The following is a 21,989-nucleotide window of genomic DNA, read 5'->3' as shown; positions in this document are numbered from 1 at the left end:
AAGGTGCAGCAAAGCTGATTGATGAACAGTTCAAAATGTGGATCTGGAGCAAATGCAGCAGATTGGATAGGTAACCGGCTCATGAGAAGTGAAAGGGTTATTGTGCAGGACAATTATTCCAAAAAGATGAAGGTCAAAAGTAGAATTCCACAAAACGCTTAAGCACCTTGTTGAGGTTTGAAGATGTACGTTGATCAGATCAGATAAGAAATTTAAATTTCCATCCTGGAAGAACTTTGAAGAACAGATGGGTTTTACAACAACTTGATAGTTTCAGAGCCATCTTTACTGAGAATAATTCTTCTCTTCAATTGTGGACTTTATTTAATTACTTGAATTTAAATTGCCACAGTTGCCATTCTAGGATTCAATCTCATGTCTCTAGATTGAAGGTCCAGAACTCTAGTTATAGTCAAGTAAATTAACCACCACTATTGTATTATATTTGGTGTGATGACAAATGAGTTTATTTTTGTTCTATTCACTTTAGGGCCAGAACCTTCAGAGACCTCTGGAACTAAGGTATTGTTTCCACTGACAGACTCCATAAATAGAAAGCGATGGAGTGCAGTTGCTGAATCCTTCTCCAGAGGCAAATTATCCTTAGAAATATCTTCATCTCCAAACGCAAAGATTGGCCATCACATCTTAATTCTCCAGAAGCTGTCTTCGACCCAGACTGAGAGTTATCAGCTAGGGGAGTTGGTATTGCTTTTCAATCCATGGTGCTCAGGTACTACTTTATTTTATACTAGAGTACAATGTTTGCTTTGGTTAGCGGAATAAAACAACGCGTCGTGAAACATTCACTTTAAGGTAGAATTTCTTTCTCTTGTAAAGTCATCAGCACTGGTTAAACTGTGCTAGAATTTTGTAACATATCCAAAAAGAAAATGTGAGCTAAATATTTCAGTATACGATTTATTTAAGCATGGTAACATGTAGGGGCAGATTGTAAGGATATAGTCTGTGGGGTTAAGTATTGAAATCAGAAATGTTTTGAAAACAAAGTTGCATCCCATAGTCCAAATAAAAATGATCAATTTCTAATGACTTTGTTACCTAACTTTCACGTCTATATGATATAATGGCAGGTTGTAAATAGCTGCTCTTCACTGAATAACTGCTCAGTAATGTTGCAGAGTTTGGAACAAGCCAATCCATTCTATCACAATGCACATGTAGATTAATACCTTTGAAAAGATGACCTTGGAGTGACTACCTCCAAAAAAGATTTGTTTCAATTGGTTGAGATGTTAAAGTTGTAAAAAATCTTGACACTGAACCCACTCACTTCAAGCTTACCTACTCCAGGTTCATGTGTGGACTGTAGTAAGAAAGCAAACAGTTGGTGACAAACCGTATAAATATTTTTGAAGAGGAGTTTGTGGTATTGCTGAGTGCATTATGACAACCCACCATGCTGCTAGGAAATGCTGATAAATATTGAGGATGTGGTCACCAGGCCTGGGTTAAGAGTTTGCATTCAGGCTTGGTTTCTTAATTTTATTAAAGGAAATGGTACACATGATATAAATAAAATGTGTAGGAGACCACAAGTTAACAGTTGTTACTTGGTCACAAGGCAATTGGTTGTCTGGATTTTTTTTATCTACTTTATCAGGTCTTGCTTTTTACGCAAAAAGATCATCTTCACCCTTACGTTAGGACCATAATCCTGATCAAGAATCTATCAACCTCTGCCTTAAATATACCCAAATGATTTGGCCTCTACAGCTGCCAGTGGTAACAAATTCCCACACTCCAGCTAAAGAAATTTTTTCACATCTGTTTTGACTCCCCCACCATGGGAAACATCCTTTCCACATCTACTCTGACTAGGCCTTTCAAATTTCGAAAGGTTTCAATGAGATCTTCCTTCATCCTTCTAAATTCAAGTAAGTGCAGGACCAGAGCCATCAAATGCTCCTCATATGATAACCCTTTCATTCCTGGAATCATCCTTGTGAACCTCCTTTGAATCCTCTCCAATGTCAGCGCACCATTTTTTAGATAAGGAGCCCAAAACTGTTCACAATACTCAAGGTGTGGCCTCACCACTGTCCTATAAAGCTTCAGCATCGCATCCCTTCTCTTATATTCTAGACCTCTTGAGATGAATGCTAACATTGCATTTGCCTTCCTCACCACTGGCTCAACCTGCAAGTTAACCTTTAGGGTTTTCTGCACAAAGACTCCTAAATCCCTTTACATCTCAGGTTTTTGGATTTTCTCCTCATTTAGAAAATGGTAGGCACATTTATTTTTTTCCTACCAAAATGCATGAACATGCATTTTCCAACACTATATTTCATTTCCTACTTTCTTGCCCATTCTCCTAATCTGTCTAAGTCCTTCTACAGCCTTCCTGTTTCCTCAACACTACCTGTCCCTCCACCAAACTTCTTGTTATCTGCAAACTTGGCAACAATGCTATCTGTTCCAACATCTAAATCATCGACATACAGCATAAAAAGAAGTGGTCCCAACACCGACCCCTGTGGGACACCACTAGACTGGCAGCAAACCAAAAAAGTATCATTTTGTTCCCACCCACTGCCTCCTACCAATTGGTCAATGCTCTAATAATGGCAGTAACTTTTTTGTAATACCACGGGCTCTTAACTTGGTAAGCAGCCTCATGTGTGGCATCTTGTCAAAGGCCTTCTGAAAATCCAAATATACAACATCCACTGCATCCCCTTTATCTCTCCTACTTGTAATCTCCTCAAAGAATTCCAATAGGTTTTTCAGGCAAGATTATCCCTTAAGGAAACCATGCTGGCTTTGTCCTATCTTGTCCTGTATCACCAAGTGCTCTATTACCTCAACCTTAGTAATCGACTCCAACATCTTTCCAACCACAGAGGTCAGGCTAACTGGTCTACAATTTCCTTTCTGCTGCTTCCCTCTTTTCTTAAAGAGTGGAGTGACATTTGCAATCTTCCAGTCCACTGAACCATGCCAGAGTCCAACGATTCTTATAACCATATAACAATTACAACACGGAAACAGGCCATCTTGGTCCTTCTAGTCCGTGCCGAATCCTTACTCTCACCTAGTCCCACCGACCTGCACTCAGCCCATAACCCTCTATTCCTTTCCTATCCATATAGCTGTCCAATTTAACTTTAAATGACAACATCGAACCTGCCTCAACCACTTTTGCTGGAAGCTCGTTCCACACAGCTATCACTCTGAGTAAAGAAATTCCCCCTCATGTTACCCCGAAACCTTTGCCCTTTAACTCTCAACTCATGTCCTCTTGTTTGAATCTCCCCCCATTCTCAATGGAAAAAGCCTATCCACATCAACTCTATCTATCCCCCTCATAATTTTAAATACCTCTATAAAGTCCCCCCTCAACCTTCTACGTTCCAAAGAATAAAGACCCAACTTGTTCAATCTTTCTCTGTATCTTAGGTGATGAAACCCAGGTAACATTCTAGTAAATCTTCTCTGTACTCTCTCTATTTTGTTGACGTCTTTCCTATAATTCAGTGACCAAAACTGTACACAATACTCCAAATTTGGCCTCACCAATGCCTTGTACAATTTCAACATTACATCCCAACTCCTATACTCAATGCTCTGATTTATAAAGGCCAGCATACCAAAAGCTTTCTTCACCACTCTATCCCCATGAGATTTCACCTTCAGGGAACTATGTATCATTATTCCTAGATCCATCTTTTCTATTGCATTCTTCAATGCCCTACCATTTACCATGCATGTCCTATTTTGATTAATACTACCAAAATGCAGCACCTCACATTTATCAGCATTAAACTCCATCTGCCATCTTTCAGCCCACTCTTCTAACTGGCCTAAATCTCTCTGCAAGCTTTGAAAACCTACTTCATTATCCACAACTCCACCTATCTTAGTATTATCTGCATACTTACTCATCCAATTTACCACCCCATCATCCAGATCATTAATGTATATGACAAACAACATTGGGCCCAGTACAGATCCCTGAGGCACACCACTAGTCACCGGCCTCCAATCTGACAAACAGTTATCCACCACTACCCTCTGGCATCTTCCATCCAGCCACTGTTGAATCCATTTTACAACTTCAATATTAATACCTAACGACTGAACCTTCCTAACTAACCTTCTGTGTGGAACCTTGTCAAAGGCCTTACTGAAGTCCATATAGACAACATCCCCTGCTTTACCCTCATCAATTTCCCTAGTAACCTCTTCAAAAAGTTCAATAAGATCTGTCACACATGACCTTCCCCGCACAAGTCCATGTTGACTGTTCCTAATCAGACCCTGTCTATCCAGATGATTATATATACCATCTCTAAGAATACTTTCTATCAATTTACCCATCACTGACATCAAACTCACAGGCCTATAATTGCTAGGTTTACCCTTGGAACACTTTTTAAACAATGGAACAACATGAGCAATACGCCAATCCTCTGGCACCATCATCATTTCTAATGACATTTGAAATATTTCTGTCAGAGTCACTGCTATTTCCACACTAACTTCCCTCAAGGCCCTAGGGAATATCCTAGGATATTCCCTAGGACCCGGAGACTTATCTACTTTTATATTCCTTAAAAGCACCAGCACTTCCTCTTCTTTAATCATCATAGTTTCTATAACTTCCCTACCTGTTTCCCTTATCTTAAACAATTCAATATCCTTCTCCTTAGTGAATACTGAAGAAAATAAATTGTTCAGAATCTCCCCCCATCTCTTTTGGCTCCACACATAGCTGTCCACTCTGATTCTCTAAGGGACTAATTTTATTCCTCACTATCCTTTTGCTATTACTATAACTGTAGGAACCCTTGGGATTTATTTTCACTTTACTTGCCAAAGCAACCTCATATCTTCTTTTAGCTTTTCTAATTTCTTTCTTAAGATTCTTTTTACATTCTTTATATTTCTCAAGCACCTCATTTACTCCATGCTGCCTATATTTATTGTAGATATCTCTCTTTTTCCGAACCAAGTTTCCAATATCCCTTGGAAACCATGGCTCTCTCAAACTTTTAACCTTTCCTTTCAACCTAACAGGAACATAAAGATTCTGTACCTTCAAAATTTCACCTTTAAATGACCTTCATTTCTCTATTACATTCTTCCCATAAAACAAATTGTCCCAGTCCACTCCTTCTAAATCCTTTCACATCTCCTCAAAGTTAGCCTTTCTCCAATCAAAAATCTCAACCCTGGGTCCAGACCTATCCTTCTCCATAATTATATTGAAACTAATAGCATTGTGATCACTGGACCTGAAGTGCTCCCCAACACAAACCTCCGTCACCTAACCTATTTCATTCCCTAACAGGAGATCCAACACTGTCTCTTCTCTAGTTGGTACCTCTATGTATTGCTGCAAAAAACTATCCTGCACACATTTTACAAACTCCAAACCATCCAGCCCTTTTACAGTATGGGCTTCCCAGTCTATGTTTGGAAAATTAAAATCTCTCGCAATCACAACCTTGTGCTTACTACAAATATCTGCTATCTCCTTACAAATTTGCTCCTCCAATTCTCAATCCCCATTTGGTGGTCTATAATACATCCCCATAAGTGTTACTACACCTTTCCCATTCCTCAATTCCACCCAAATAGCCTCCCTAGATGAGTCCACTAATCTATCCTTCCAGAGCACCGTTGTAATACTTTCTCTGACAAGCAATGCAACACCTTTCCCTCTTGTCCCTCTGATTCTATCACACCTGAAGCAATTAAATCCAGGAATGTTTAGTTGCCAATCACACCCCTCCTGTAACCATGTTTCACTAATAGCTACCACATCATACTTCCAGGTATCAATCTATTCTTTAAGCTCATCCACCTTTCTTATAATGCTCCTAGCGTAAAAATAAATGCATTTAAGAAATTTTCCACCTCCTTACTCTCTGTTTGTCACTAATGGTGCAAACAACTTTACTATTTTCTTTTTCTTCCTTCTCCCCTACATCTGTTCCTACACTGTGGTTCCCTGCCCCTCTTGTATCTGGTTTAAATCCACTGGAGCCTCTCTAGCAAACCTACCTGCAAGAATATTTGTCCCCCTCCAGTTCAGATGTAAACCGTCCCGCCGGAACAGGTCCCACCTTCCCTGGAAAACTGCCCAATTATCAATAAATCTGAAGCCCTCCCTCCTGCACCACGTCTTCAGCCACGTGTTGATCTGTGCTATCTTACTATTTCTAAACCCACCTGCACGTGCCTGGGGGTCCTATCCTTTAACTTGGCGCCTAACTCCCTAAACTCACCTTTCAGGACCTCCTCACTCTTCCTACCCATGTCATTGGTCCCTCCATGGACCACGACATCCGGCTGCTCACCCTCCCTCTTGAGAATACTGAGAACTTGATCCGAGATATCACGGACCTTGGCACCAGGGAGGCAACAGACCATCCAGGATTCTTGATCTCTTCCACAGAACCTCTTATCTGTCCCCCTAACAATTGAATCCCCTGTCACTACTGCTCTCTACTGCTCTCCTCTTTTCCCTCCTTCCCTTCTGAGTTGAGGGTCCCATCTCGGTGCCAGAGATGCAACCACAGCAACTTGTCCCTGGTAGGTCGTTCCCATCAACAGTATCCAAAACGGTGTACTTATTATTGATGGGAACGGACACAGGGATGCTCTGCTCATTCTGTCTATTCCCCTTCCCTCTTCTGACAGTCACCCAGCTACCTGTCTCCTGACTCTTAGGGGTGACTATCTCCCTGTAACTCCTCTCTATTTCTGCCTCTGCCTCCCGAATGATCTGAAGTTCCTCCAGTTCCAGCTCCAGTTCCTTAACTCGGTTTGTCAGGAGCTGCAGCTGGATGCACCTTTCGCAGGTGTTGTCATCAGGGACGATGGTGCGCGCCCTGCCTTCCCACATACTGCAAACGGAGCACTCAACTGCCCTAACTGCTGCCTCCATTACCTACTCTTAAGGTAATTAGATTTATTGAAGGAACTTACCTGGCCTTACCCCACTTGGAGTGAAGCTCTTCCTCAGCCTCTGCTCGCCGAAGCCTCAGGAGTCAAAGCCTTCTGACTCTGTCTCCCTCTACTCCGTCACCCGCTCCGTTACTCTGCTCTCTTTTAAACACACTCCTGCTGCCTCACGGTCCACCTTCTTGAAAGATCATTACTAATGTCTCCACAGTCTATACCACTACCTCTTTCAGAACCCTAGGGTGCAGTTCATCCGGTCCGGGTGACTTAAGTACCCTCTGGACCTTTAGCTTTCTGAGCACCTTCTCCCTGGTAATAGTAACTGCACTCTCTTTTCTTCCCTCACACCCTTCAACATCTGGCACATTGCTAGTGTCTTCCACAGAGAAGAATGATGCAAAATATTCATTTAGTTCACTTGCTAGCTCCTTGTCCCTGTTATAATTTCTCCGGCCTGTTTTTCTAGCAGTCCTATATCCACCCTCATCTCTCTTATTTTTTTATATACTGTACTTGAAAAAAACTTTTTTTTCTCCACCTTGATATCGTTTGCTAGTTTGCTTTTGTATTTCATCTTTTCCATCCTAATGGTGTTTTTTTTTTTTTTTTGTTGCTTTCTGTAGGTTTTTAAAAGCTTCCCAATCCTCTCTTTTTCTGCTAATTTTTGCTTTGGTGTATGCCCTCTCTTTTGCTTTTACATTAGTTTTGACTTCCTTTGTCAGCCACGGTTGTACTATTTTGCCATTTAAGTATTTCTTTGTTTTTGGAATACATCTATTCATACACCTTTCTAACTTATCCCCAGAAACGCAAGCCATTGCTGCTCTGCTGTCATCCCTGCCAGCATCTCCTTCCAATTTACTTTGGTCAATTCCTCTCTCATACCACTGTAATTTCCTTTACTCCACTGCTACGTCAGACTTTACGATCTCCCTATCAAATTTTAAGTTGAACTCAATCATATTGTGTCACTGCCTCCTAAGGGCTTCTTTACCTTAAACTCCCTAATTGCCTTCGGTTCATTACATTACACCTAATCCAGTATAGTTGATCTCCTAGTAGGCTCAATGACAAACTACTCTTAAAAGCCATCTCATAGGCATTCAACAAATTCATTCTCTTGAGATCCTTTACCAATCTAGTTTTCCCAATCTACCTGCATGTTAAAATCTCTCATGACTACATTAACATTGCCCTTTTGACACACCTTTTCTATTTCCCGTTGTAATCTGTAGTCCACATTCCAGCTACTGTTTGGAGGTCTGTATCTAACTGCTGTCAGGGTCCTTTTACCCTTGCAGTTTCACAACTCAACCCACAAGGATTCAATATCTTCTGATCCTCTGTCACATCTTTCTAATGATTCTAGTTCTCTCAAAATTAATGCTAACATCGTGATTGCCTTCCTCACCATTGACTCAACCTGCAAATTATCTTTTCAGGAATCCTGCATGAGGATGCCCAAGTCCCTTTGCACCTCAGATTATTGAATTTTCTCTCTACTTAGAAAATAATCTATGCTTTTATTTTTTCTATCAAGGTGAATGACCAAACACTTCCTGACAATGTATTCCATCTACCACTTCTTTGCCCATTCTAATAATCTGTATAAGTCCTTCTTTAGCCTGTCTACTTCCTCAAAACTACCTCTCCCTCCAGCAACCTTCATACTGTCTGCCAGCTTGGCCACAAAGTCATCAATTCTGTCACCCAAATCACTGACATATAACATAAAAAAGAACTGGTCCCAACAAAGACCCCTGTGGAACACCACTAATCATCAGCATCCAATCAGAAAAGACTCCCTTTATTCCCACTCTTTGCCTCCTGTCAATCAACCAATGCTCTATCCATGCTGCTATTTTTCCTATAATACCATGGGCTTTTAACTTGTTAATCAGCGTCATTTGTGGCACCTTGTCACAGGTCTTCTGAAAATCCAAGTACATAACATCCACCAACTCTCCTTTGTCTATCCTACTTGTTATTTCTTTAAAGAATTCCAACAGATTTATCAGGCAATATTTCCCTCTACGGAAACAATGCTGACTATGGCCCATTTTATCTTGTACCTCCAAGTACTCTGAAGCCACATCCTTAACAATCATCTCCAAAATCTTCCCAACTACAGAGGTCATACTAACTGGCCTATGATTTCCTTTCTTCTGCCTCTCTCCCTTCTTGAAGAGTGGAGTGACATTTACAATTTTCCAATCCTCCAGAACCATGCCAGAATTAATTGATTCTTGAAAGATCATTACTAATGCCTTCAGAATCACTTTAGTCACCTCCATCAGAACCCTAGGGTGCAGACCAACCAATCCAGCTGACTTATCTCTGTTCAGATCCCAAGAACCTTCTCCCTAATAATGGCAACTTCACCTACACTTTTACCTCCTGACAGTCTCAAACTTCTGGCATACTGCTAGTGTCTTCCACAGTGAAGACTGATCCAAAATACTTATTCAGTTCATCCTCCATTTCCTTGTCCCTCATTACTACTCTCCAGCATCTTTTTCCAGCTATCCAATATCTACACTCACCTCTTTTGCACTTTACGTATCTCAAAAAATTTTTGGTATCTGCTTTAATATTATTGGCTCGTTTACCTTTGTGACTATTCTTTTTCCAGTTCCTTAACTTCCCAAAAATTTATGCTGTATTATATGCCCTTTCAGGGTTTTATGTTGACTTTGACTTGTTAGCCACAGTTGTGTCATCTTGACTTTAAAATACTTCTTCCTCTATGGGATATGTGTATCCCGCATCTTGTGAATTCCAGCCATTGCTGCTCTGCTGTTATCCCATTATCCCTGCCAGTGTTCTTTTCCAATCAGTTCTAGCCAACTCCTCTCTCATGCCTCTGTATCCCTTAATTACACTGTAATACTGACACATCTGACTTTAGGTCTTCCTTCTCAAATTGTACGGTAAATTTTATTATATTATGATCACTGGTCTCTAATGGTTCCTTCACCTTAAGCTGCATAGTCAATTACACAATAATCAATCTGGAATAGTTGGTCCCCTGGTAGGTTCACCCATAAGCTTCTCTCAAAAGTCATCTTATAGGCATTCTAGAAATTCCCTCTCTTGGGATCCAGCATCAACCTGATTTTCCCAATCTACCTGCATAATGAAATCCCCCATGACTATCGTAATATTGCTGTTTTGACATGCATTCTCTATCTCCCATTGTAATTTGTAGCCCACATCCTTATTACTGTTTGGGGGTTTGTATATAACTCCCATTAGGAACTTTTTAACTTTGCAGTTCCTAGTTCTACCCACAGTGATTCTACACCTTCCAAACTTGTGTCACCTCTTACTAATGATTTGATTTCATTTTCTACCAACAGCGCCACGCCATCCCGTCTGCCTACCTGCATATCCTTTCTATACAATGTGTCTCTGTGGACGTTAAGCTCACAACTATAATCTTCTTTCAGTTATGATTCAGTGATACCCGCAACATCATACATGCCAATCTCTATTTTTGCTACAAGTTCATCTACCTTATTCTAAATACTGTATGCATTCAAATATAACACCTTCAGTCCTGTATTCTCCCTCTTTGATTTTTGTCCACCTTTTTCATTGCAACTCACCCTGTTGACCGCAATTTTACCCTATCATCAGCCTCTCCTAACTACACACTGCCTCTGTCTGTAAACCAACTAGCTCATCTTCAGACCTACCACTCAGGTTCCCATTCCCCTGATAAGTTAGTTCAAACCCTCCTGAACAGCTCTAGCAAACTTGCCTGCAAGGAGGTTGGACCCCCTCAGGTTCGGATGCAACCTGTCTCTTTTGTACAGTAGTTACTTTCCCAGAATAGATCCCAATGATCCAAAAAACTGAACTCCTGCTCCCTGCAGCAGTTCTTCAGCCAGGCATTGATCTGCCAAATCATCCTATTCTTACCCTCACTGGACAGCGATCCAGAGATTAGTACTCTGGAAGTACTGTTTTTCAGCTTTGTTATTTGCATCATTTCATTTATTATCTGTATAATCTCCTCCTAGCCGCATACCAGCTGAGATGGAAGTATGTTGCTGTTTCTTCCTTGTTTTTTTTTTTGGATCACAATACTAGATCTGCATACCTGCCCCCACCCCACACCTACTCAGCAGCACCAAGACAGCATTTTCACTGGAAGGACAAATCCTGTACAGACAATGGAGGGAATCGGACCCTGTTCTAAGAGTTGGCATTGTAAAGTGATTGAGCTAACCACAATGCTATCAGGCTGCCCAAGATCCTGTCAACTTCAGCTTTAAATATACCCAATACCTTGGCCTCCACAGCTGTCTGTGGTAATGAATTCCATAGATTCACCACCCTCTGGCTAAAGAAATTCCTCCTCATCTCCATTGTAAAGGGACATCTTTCTAATCTGTGGCTGGGCCCTCTAGTCCTAGACTCTCCCACTATGAGAAATGTCCCTTCCATTTCCACCCTTTCCAGGCCTTTCAATATTCAACAGGTTTCTATAAAATTCCCTCTCATTATTCTGAAGTGTAGCAGGTACAGGGCCCAGAGCCATCAAATGCTCCTCATTTATTAATCCTGTCATTCCCAGGATCATTCTTGTGAACTTCCTCTGGACCTTCTCCAAAGTCAGCACATCCTTTCTTCAATTAGAGGTCCACAACTGCTCACAATGCTTGAAATGTGGTCTGACCAATGCCTTAAAAAGGCACTGCACACATGTATGCTTTCATATTAGTCCTTTCAAAATGAATGCTAACATTTCATTTTCTTTCCTTACTAACATTTCAACCTGCAAGTTAACCTTTAGGGAATCTAGCACAAGGACTCCCAAGTTGCTCTGCACCTCCGATTTCTGAATTTTCTCTCCGTTTAGATGTTGCCTTTAATCCTTCTACCAATGTTCATGACCGTATACTTCCCTACACTATATTCCATCTGCCACTATTTTGCCCTTTCTCCTCATCTATCCTTCTGCAGACTCCCTGCTTCCTCAGCATTACCTGCCCCTCCATCTATCTTTGTATCATCCACAAACTTGGCCACAAAGCCATCAATTTCATCCAAATCATTGACATATCACATGAAAAGAAGCAGTTCCAACATCAACCACTGCAGAGTACCACTAGTCACCAGCAGAAAACCAGAAAAGGCCCACTTTATTCCCACTTTTTGTTTCCTGTCAGTCAGCCAGTCTTCTGTCTATGTTGGTATCTTTTCTGTAATACCATGGGCTTTTATCTTGTTTAATGGACTCATGTGTGGCACCTTCTGAAAAATCTAAGTGGATAACATCCACTGACTCCCTTGTCTATTCTGCCTTTTTATTTCCTCAAAGAATTTCAATAGATGTGCCAACCAAGATTTCCTTTTAAGGAAAACTGCCGACCATGCTGATTTGGAGGATGAGAGGTGATTTGATAGTGATACTTAAGATTATAAGAGGCATAGGCAGTGTGGAGAGCCAGTGCTTTTCTCCCAGAGACGTAACAGCCAATACCAGAGGACATCAGTGGAAGGAAGTGGGTATTGGTTACATCTCAGAGGAGGGGCCAGGCTATAGGTCCTCCTCTAACATTGGCTTCTTCTTCAAGTAGGGTTCGAGATTTAGGGGGGAAGTAAGAGAGAGTGTTTATTTTTAATAGACTGTGTTAAGTGCCTGGAACACACAGCCCAGGGTGGAATTAAAGGTTGATAGGGATATTTAAGGGACTCTTAGATGGACACCATTAGCCGCACCGGACTTCAAGGCGAGTGGTCTCAGGTTCGAATCCCACTGGCTCCTTGCACACTTTCCATCCGTGCTGGGGGTTGAGCATTGAGCTAGCAACTCGGCCTTGTGAAAAAGCAAGATGAAAATGCTGAAGAAATGGCAAGATTGCCACCCAGTGCACCACAAGGGGTGAAAAAGAACAGCAACAACAAGATAGGCACATGGGTATAAAATAAAATAGAGGGTTAAGAGTCAAATAGGAGGGAATATTAGTTTGATCATGGAGTAGATTATATAGATTGGCACATCATTGTCGGCTGAAGGGCCTATACTGTGCTGAACTGTTCTATGTTACTGTATCGAAATTAAGGCTTCTAAATTTGAAATGCTTTATGCACGTGACTAATCTGGAACGGTGAAGAGACATGGAGCCAAAGCGTCGAGGTCCCATCCCAAATCTCACTCAGTCACCTTGGATGTGGAATCATCGTGTTACAAATTATGAGCAAATTCTACAAATCCAATCCATTAATTTCCTTGATTTTTTTAACTCTTGAAATTTAGCTTCTCCCTAGAATATAACATCTTTTTTTTATTGATTTATTTTAAAATTTATTTAAAGATACACGCTAGTACAGGCCCTTCCAGTCTTTCGAGCCATGCAACCTAGCAACCCACCAGTTTAACCCTAGCCTAATCACATGGACCAATTTATAACCTATTAAACCAATACATCTCTGGACTGCAGGAGGAAACCAGAGTACCCGGAGGAAACTCGCAGGCACATGGGAAGGAACGTGCAAACCTGCTTACAGAGAATGCAGGAATTGTGCTCTGAAATCCAATAGGCCGAGCTGTAATAGCGTTGCACTGACTGCTGTGCCACCATGGTGCCATGCAGCAAATGAAGTCTTATTTTCAAAAGAGGGAGAGGATCAGTGAAATAATTTAGTATCTAAATGTGCAGAATGACTTGTAAGGTTTTTCAGTTCATGCAAGGTGACTGCTTATGATGCAGTGAATGGAGTGGGTGTTGCACTTTCTGGCGTGGAAGAGATTATACAGTACTTTATAATTTGCATATCCCTGTTGATGCTGCTATTGTGGTTTTTTTTCTTTTTAGAGGATGAAGTCTTCCTGAAAGACAATGAACAGCTAAAGGAGTATGTGCTAAATGAGCAAGGAATTATCTTTACCGGCTGCACTGATTATATTCAAAGCCTACCTTGGAACTATGGACAGGTGCTACTAAACTTTCTTTGCAAACTCATCTCCACTGCACTAATTCCTATAACAATGAGTTAGTGTTAATTTTTAGGGCGAATAAGGACTGCTTCCAATTTGATGATGCGGCATGCAATTTTCTTTGAACAAAGCAGGTATATGCAAAACCAAGCTGTTGACAATGTTAGTATTAGATTTCAACACCCATTCCAAACCACACTTTACGAGCATCTGCACAATCTCTGTGCCAATAAATAATTCACCTTTTCTAACCCGTAAACCAAGTTTTCAGCAATCTTGTACAGACTTCTTTGAAATAATAAAACCACAGATCGATAATTAGTTTTTGCTCAGCGTTATTCCCAGGAGCATTAGCACTATGCATGTTGTGTTGGGAGGTTAATGTGAGCCTTCGCCCTCCTTGTTGATGTGCCAGAACCTGGGTGTTGGTATCCTGATTCAACTCTTGCCCCTCCACTAGCGTTCTTGCAGCACTGAATCACCCAGACTGCGGTACTGTATGCAGAGACTGTGAGAGCTGATGTTGGGCAGGCTGTAGTGAATGGTGCAGCTGCACCCAGGTTGGATATACTGAATTCAGAGCATTGCCGAAGACTAAAGGAGACTGCTAAGGTCCTGTGGTTTCTCTTATTACCTCAAGCTGGCTGTGACTGAAGCTGTTGCTCCCCCACCCCCTCCCCCCCCATTCTGGTTCATCACATGACTTCCTTTATGATGGAAACTTCTCTATAATTTGAACTTATAACCATAGTGAAAGGTTTAGAGAACTATTTTGAACACAACAGTTTCTGCAAGTGCTGGAAAACCAGAACAACACACGCAAGTTGCTGAGGAACTCAGCAAGCCGGGTAGCATTTAGGAGAATAAATGGTCAACGTTTCAGGCCAGGAGCCTTAACTAGGACTGTAAAGGAAGGGGGAGGAATCCAGAATAAGAAGGTAGAGGAGGGGAAGGAGTAACTGGTGAGACCAGGTGAGAAGGAAGGAAGGAAGGTGGGTGGGAGAATGAGTTGAGGGGGATGAAGTAAGAAGCTGAGAGGAGAGAGGTTGAAGAGGTAAAGGGCTGAAGAAGGGAACTAATAGTAGAGGACAGTGGAGGAGGGGGAACCAGTGGGAGGTTTGGTCAGGAGTCTAAGCATCCACTCTGTGCTCAAAGGTCAACAATGCAGACATGGGACATACGTGGTCAGATGTTAGACCGGAGAGCAGTTTGGATGAAGGCTGGTGGACCGCCCCCCTCCCACCCCCAGTGTCAGCGAACTGTTGACAGGTTCTGGAGTTGGAGTTCTATGCAGGAGGATGACTGAGGTCGAATGACTCTCTGGGTTCACAGATCGGTGACATTAAAGATCAAAGCCTAGTGTTCAGGGCCCTATCATTGACAATGCTGGATTTAAGGACAAGTGTTCAGTGATCCTGGGGTCAATGCTGAGTACCGAGGCCCAGGGGTAAAATCGGAAGACTGGAAGCTGAGGCCCGTGGCCTGAACCTCTGTGTGTTTGCCGGGGAAGCTGAAGGCCTAATGTCTGTGACTCCAAGTCTACTGGAAGCCGAATCCGGCCAGTTCTGGAGATGGATGGTTGTGTATGTGCATGGCTGGGATGGAGGAATGGGGCTTGTTTTGATGTTACTCTTGTTTTTCTTCCTTGTTGTGTTGAGTTTTATTGTATTCTGTGTTTTGTTTTGCTAAACATTGTGGGCATGCTATGTCAGCATTGGAATGTATGGTGAGACTTGCAGGCTGTCCCAGAACATCCTCAGGTCTGTTGGTTGTTAATGGAAATGACATATTTCATTGTATGTTTTGACATATTTGATAAATAAGTTTGGATCTTGAATCTTGAAATTTAGTCTCACCTGCTACCTGCCAGCTTGTACTCCTTCCTCTTCCCCAAACTGTCTTATTCTGAATATTTCCCCCTTCCTTTCCAATTCTGATGAAGAGTCTCGGCTTCAAATGTCAAATACTTATTCTCCTCCCTAGTGCTGCCTGACTTGCTGAGATCCCCGAGCACTTTTTGTGTGTTGCTTAGAGAACTATCAGCCATGCAGTTTCCCCTGTCTACCATCAGGTGCCACTTCTAGACAGTATAGTCATTTGCTGGCCAGATATAATTTAGCTAACTGAACTACCAGTCACATTCAACAATACAACAAGCATAAAGCAAATCTTTTTTGCTAACGTATTAAGCAATTTATAGAGTGCTAATAGGGATCTGAATGTATGCATGAATAAGAAAAGCTGAATGTCACAGAAACACTTTTTAAAAACATAAAGCAAACAATTATTATGACAATATTGATTTTGAAATATTTACTCAATTTAAAATCTTCAGACATATTGGTTTTGATGGATCAGCGAGTTTCTAAGCAGTTATAAAGAGCTTAAAACTACCTAGATCTCAAGTAACAAAACATAATATTCTAAGTATATTTTACAGTTGTCACAAAGTTGATTCAAATAATAATCTGCTTATTTTTAGTTTGAAGAGGATATATTGGATATCTGTCTTAAGTTACTAAACAACAGCCCCAAGTATCTGAAAAATCCAGCAAAGGACATGGTGCGTCGATCTTCTCCTGTTTACATATGTAGGACAGTGTCTGCTATGGTAAGAACAATAACAGTAATATCTTATCAATTCATTTGTTAGTGATCTTTTAATGTAACATTTACCAGCATAATCCAGCTAAATGATTCTCTAATTGTGTCTTTTTAAGTCTCAGTTTTAGTCCACCAGACTCTTTATGATGCAGTTACATTGGGAACTCATTTGACTTTCTTTGAGGATCAGGAGATATCTATAATTGAAATGTATCAGATATCCCAGCATGGCTGGCATAATACCAAAGCCCTTCCAGTTTATATAATTTACTGTAAATATTTTTACTGCAAACATGTAAGTACATGGCTGTGTACTTGAAGAGTTATAACCTTGAGAGTTATGGATCAAATGCATGAGAAGGTGAGTGGCTCACACTTATACCACTGCTGGGAGGCACAATGAAGCTGAATCCTTCCTTCTGTCTCAGTGTTCTATGTGTATATAGAACAAAGAATAGTACAGCACAGTACAGGCCCTTCGGCCCACAATGTTGTGCCGACCCTTAAACCCTACCCCCCCATATAACCCCCCAGCTTAAATTCCTCCATATACCTGTCTAGCAGTCTCTTAAATTTCACTAGTGCATCTGCCTCCACCACTGACTCAGGCAGTGCATTCCATGCACCAACCACTCTCTGAGTGGGGGAAAAAAAAACCTTCCCCTAATATCTCCCTTGAACTTCCCACCCCTTACCTTAAAGCCATGTCCTCTTGTACTGAGCAGTGAGTCCTGAGCTGCAAGTTGTTGCCTCAGATGGGAGCTGACAGGACTTGCTTACACATTAACCAATTCTTCCATACTAAAGACCAGAAAACAGAACAGGAAGAAGTTGGGCGTACATTGGCACAGAGATTTGCCCTGAACCTACACACATTTACAGTTTGTATTCATGATGAAAAAGAAAAGATGAAGTATAAGATCACAAACAAGGTGCTGGAAATCTGAGCAACACACACAAAATGCCAGAGGAACCCTGCAGGCCAAGCAGTATCTATGGTAAAAAGCACAGTCGATGTTTCGGGCCAAAACCTTTGGCAGGATTGGAGAAAAATAGCTGTGGGGTAGATCTGAAAGGTGAGGGGAGGATGTGTTTCCTGATCATATAAAGGAAATCTAGAATCCATATTGTGTGGAAGACGGAGTCCCAAAGGACAGATAATTTGAATGCAGGCAAAGAAGCTGGCTGAAGCAGAACATCTGTTTCGAGGTCTGTCTGGGAGGAGATTCCCAAACACCTAGGGGTTCAGGAATATGCTCAAAAAACTCGCTGATAAATATAACATCCTTACTGACTCTGAGAGAGGTCAATCTCCGTTGGAAGTTACTGAACAAGTACAGACTTTTAAAGACATACTGGGTCTTGCTGTACTGATAAGTGAGTGAATTAACATACCAATACAGCAAAAAAATAGGAACGTGAATGGTAAGATGATCATTATTATAAACGGGTTAGATAGCAAAAATGAGGAAATATTGGCAAGATTGTCCAGGCCTTTGAGACCACACTTTAAGGATTATGTGCATTTTTGAACTTCTAGTACCTGAGCATGTATCTATTTTCTGTACATCATTTTATTTTTAATCCATTAAATTGGCCCTGCTGAGTAAAATTACTCTGTAGTTACCTGGAAGACTGACAGATGATCTTACCGAGACATTAAGGGTTCAAGAAGAACTGTCACTGTAGATACTGAGAGGGTGTTTCCTCATGCTGAAGATTCTGGAGCAAGAGAGGACATAGCATTAAGTTAGAGATTGAGGCCACTGAAGACTGGCATGAAAAAACATTCCTTGACATTTGGAAATCTTTAGAACTCTCTATCTTGGGAGAATTATCACTGAGTAAATTCTAGATTGAAATTGAGGCATTTTTGAACTCCAAAAGGATCAAATAATAAAATGACTTGAGGCATTGGAACAACTATCATCTACTTGAATAGTGGAACAGGCTTAAGGCCTACTCATTTTTTAAGATCTTATAGCCTGAAATCCTTCAACCTTGTTTGGGATTTTCCTGGTCAATTGCATATGTGGAGTTAATTATTATGGAAAACAGCTGATCGCAGTTTGAACCACATTGTCCAGCTAACACTCTCTTTCTAGTGGAATAAAAATGTAATTTATTTCAGAAAGGCTGTAAAAGCCCAACACAAATGAAAAACAGAGAATGCTTATAATAATTCATTTTTCAATGTAATTTATCCAAGAGGATTTACTCATTGATTCCTTTCCTATATTTGTCAATTTTGCGGATGTTATGACATTGCAAGGATGCCAATACAATGATACCTTACAGGTGAATTGCAATGATGACAATGGAATACTTTTTGGCAAATGGGATGATCCTTATACTGACGGAGTGTATCCAGGAAAATGGAATGGAAGTGTTGCCATTCTCCGACAATGGAACAACAATGGCTGTCAGCCGGTTTGCTATGGACAGTGTTGGGTCTTTGCAGCTGTGGCCTGCACAGGTACTTGGGATTCAGATTTTATATTAACATTATGTTATGACTTATTGAGTATGTTTCTAAATATTTGGAGTATATTTGCATAATCTGAACCACAATGGAATATACTTTAATATAGATTGAAACTTAGTTATTAAGACCTGTTATGTAAATTATATTAGTTTTATTACTAGAAATTGGAAGCATTTCATTTGTACTTTGCCCAGTTTCATATTTTGTTCCTCCTTTTGCCATTTCCTCTTTTATCATGTGAATAATTGCTTATTGTTCATATCTGCATGGACTTGCTATTGAAAACAATATTTTTTAGTTTTTAAAAATTTTATTTTATTGAGATACAGCACGGAATAGGCCCTCTGGCCCTTCAAGTTGTGCCATCCAATTTAACATTAGCCTAATAACGGGACGTTTTACAATGACCAATTACCCTACCAGCTGGTACGCCTTTGAACTGTGGGAGGAAACCGCAGCTCCTGGAGGAAATCCTATGCGGTCACAAGGAGAACGTACAAACTCCTTACAGACAGTGGTGGGAATTGAACTGGGGTCGCTGGTACTGTAAAGCACTGTGCTACCATGCCATCTTACATACTGTTGTGTGTGCAGAGAGATCTAACCAAGTGTGTCTATTCAAGGGCATTTTATAGACCATCTCTTGAATTTCCTTTTCTCACTCAGACCTCTGTCTTGAGGCTCCTACTCTCTTCCACGTGATGCCCAACTCTAGCTTGTGAAACAGCATCTTATCTTCAGGTTCAAAGTTTCAAAGATTCAGAGTATCTTTATTATCAAAGTATGTATTCGGAATAAAACTCTGAGATTCATCCTTCCACTGACAGCCATAAAACAAAGAAACAGCAAGAAAACATCAAACATCCACTGTGCAAAAAAAGAACAAATTACACCAGCGTCAAAAAGCAAGCGAACAACACGTAGAATATCAAACATCAAGCCAGGAGTACAGTAGTATTCCGTTTAGTTCAGTTCAGCGACGTGCTGCTAGACCACTGCAGGTTACAGGACTGTTCTTCACTGAAGCGCCCCAGTCTGCATCAAACCGCTGGAAATCAGCAAAAAAAAAAAGTAGCCAGAATCCAGGAATACACGCAAATTAACCTCAGAGTCCCCCAAAATGAGTCCGCATCCTTGCTGATCAATCCTTGCAATGTGGCTCCCAGGACTCACGTATTTTTCTCCGACAGCAGCTAGCGAGAGGGAGAGGAAGGCCGGTCAAATACAGGCAGATGGTGTTGAATACCTGCTTGACCTCTGCTCTTGTCCCTCGTAAACTTCAACCTTGATCGATGCCTCCATCAGAGAGAAGCTATGGAGTCGACCATGGGTTCGCACCCTGTCTCCAGGCAGTAGGCTCTGTCCCAAACCTCATCGAATTCCCTCAGAGATGGCAAGGTACCAGATTGCTCAATTGGCCCAAAAACACACCATCAAACTGTAAGTCACAGGTTCCAATCACAAACAGCTCAATAGAAGAGAAAAAAAGAAGCGTATTTGAATGAAGAAGTAGTAAAAGAAAGTAGTTTTGTTAACTGGCTGTCTTTGGTCACTTTGGTTGCTGGTGCCATCTTGAAGCATATATTATATTCAGAATTGAATATAGCAATTTCTGATAACCAGCATTTCCTGTTTGTGTCAAAATTGGTAGTCAACAAATTCAGGGTCACTTACCTGTATCCTTAACTCAGTTTTTCTCTTTCCACATATCATGTCTGATCTGTTGGATATTTCTAGCCTTCTCTCTTGCTTCAGCTTTCCTGCTTTGTTCTGAATTTTGAAGTTCCAGCATGGTCTTTTGTTTCTCTCAACTCTCTGACTGATAGCACTGAATGTTGCCTGAACAGTCTTGTTTATTAAATTCCTCCCTCTTATCTGCAACTTTGAATACATTTATTTTCAAAGTCAAGTTTATTGACAAGTGCAATCGAAAACGTGCTTGCTGCAGCATCACTGGCACATAACATCAGATAAGCAGCATTCAGAAATAAAGCCTAAACATAAATTATACACAATTCTTCTTGGTGTACAAAAATGTTTTCATTTTTCCACTCGGAGTTGAATTGTGAACTCTGTTTCTCATTTCACAGATTTCCGACATTTTGTTCCCTTGTTTATGATAGGCTTGATATTTGGTTTGATGCAGTTTTAAGCTTGCTGCCCTTTTATCCCTATTGTCTTTTACTACAATGTCTTCTTCTACAATAGAACCTTATGTTTCTATTTATATTCTCAGGGTTTCTCTAAGTTTTCCACTTTAAAATGATTTATGCTAATGACACATTTAAACTTTAATGTGCTTCTGTTTACGTCTGTTCCTTCTCTTGATGGCACGGTTGGCAGATTTGGCAAAAAATTATTAGTAGTTACTTACTAGTGGAAAAGGGTCGAGGCATGAAACAGGAATTGACTGGAATGGATTGGGAAGGTAAAACAGAAATTGGGAGATCCCTCCCTTTCAATAACTGGTCATCAGGTGTGAGGTGCTCTCAGGGTTGCTGTATTTGGTGCAGGTGTGGCTCGTCCCCTGCTACTCCAGCTTTGGAATCACCTGAGATCTCTTCACATTTATCTGGGGCTCCAAGATGGAGTGGATCAGTCACAGTGTACAAGTCCCTGATCAAGTGGGGCAAAAAGGACCCAATATTGTCTTCACTCTGACCACTTTCATGTGAGGCTGCTTCAGGCTATGTGTGGAACCTCACTACGTGGGCACCAAGTACCACTACGTGCCGAGGTTCAATCTGTCCTTGGTGTTGTGAAGAATGGGCCTGGTTCTGTTGCCACACAAGGTCCCAGTCAGCTGGATGTTGTTGCACTAGCTGTTCCTTGTAGAAACATCCTTCTGGGCCAACACCTTAGACCATAAATCCATCAGACAGTGGTCTGCATGGAACGTCCTGTAGACACTCCAGCAGAAGGAGTGGTTGGACACAGTGGGGTGGTGTCCTGAGCAGACTGTCCAGACCATCTGGCAGAATGCCTCATTGCCAGTCCTCACCAACAGGCACCTCA

The 21,989-nt window shown here is 41.2% G+C and overlaps 1 protein-coding gene across 1 annotated transcript in view; it reads left to right on the top strand.

The window, feature by feature from the left end:
* The window catches only part of LOC140208181 (protein-glutamine gamma-glutamyltransferase 2-like), a 75,383-nt gene that overhangs the window by 19,777 nt on the left and 33,617 nt on the right, over positions 1 to 21,989 (top strand). The window contains exons 3-6 of the mRNA XM_072276671.1: positions 491 to 733; positions 13,764 to 13,882; positions 16,368 to 16,496; positions 18,788 to 18,965. Coding sequence (XP_072132772.1) covers positions 491 to 733; positions 13,764 to 13,882; positions 16,368 to 16,496; positions 18,788 to 18,965 — 669 coding nt within the window. The remainder of the gene's footprint in view (positions 1 to 490; positions 734 to 13,763; positions 13,883 to 16,367; positions 16,497 to 18,787; positions 18,966 to 21,989) is intronic.

The sequence above is a fragment of the Mobula birostris genome, chromosome 2 (genome assembly GCF_030028105.1).
Source record: "Mobula birostris isolate sMobBir1 chromosome 2, sMobBir1.hap1, whole genome shotgun sequence".
NCBI lineage: Eukaryota > Metazoa > Chordata > Chondrichthyes > Myliobatiformes > Myliobatidae > Mobula > Mobula birostris.
The sequence above is the reverse complement of the archived record's forward strand: the minus strand, read 5'-3'. Positions and strand labels throughout refer to the sequence as shown.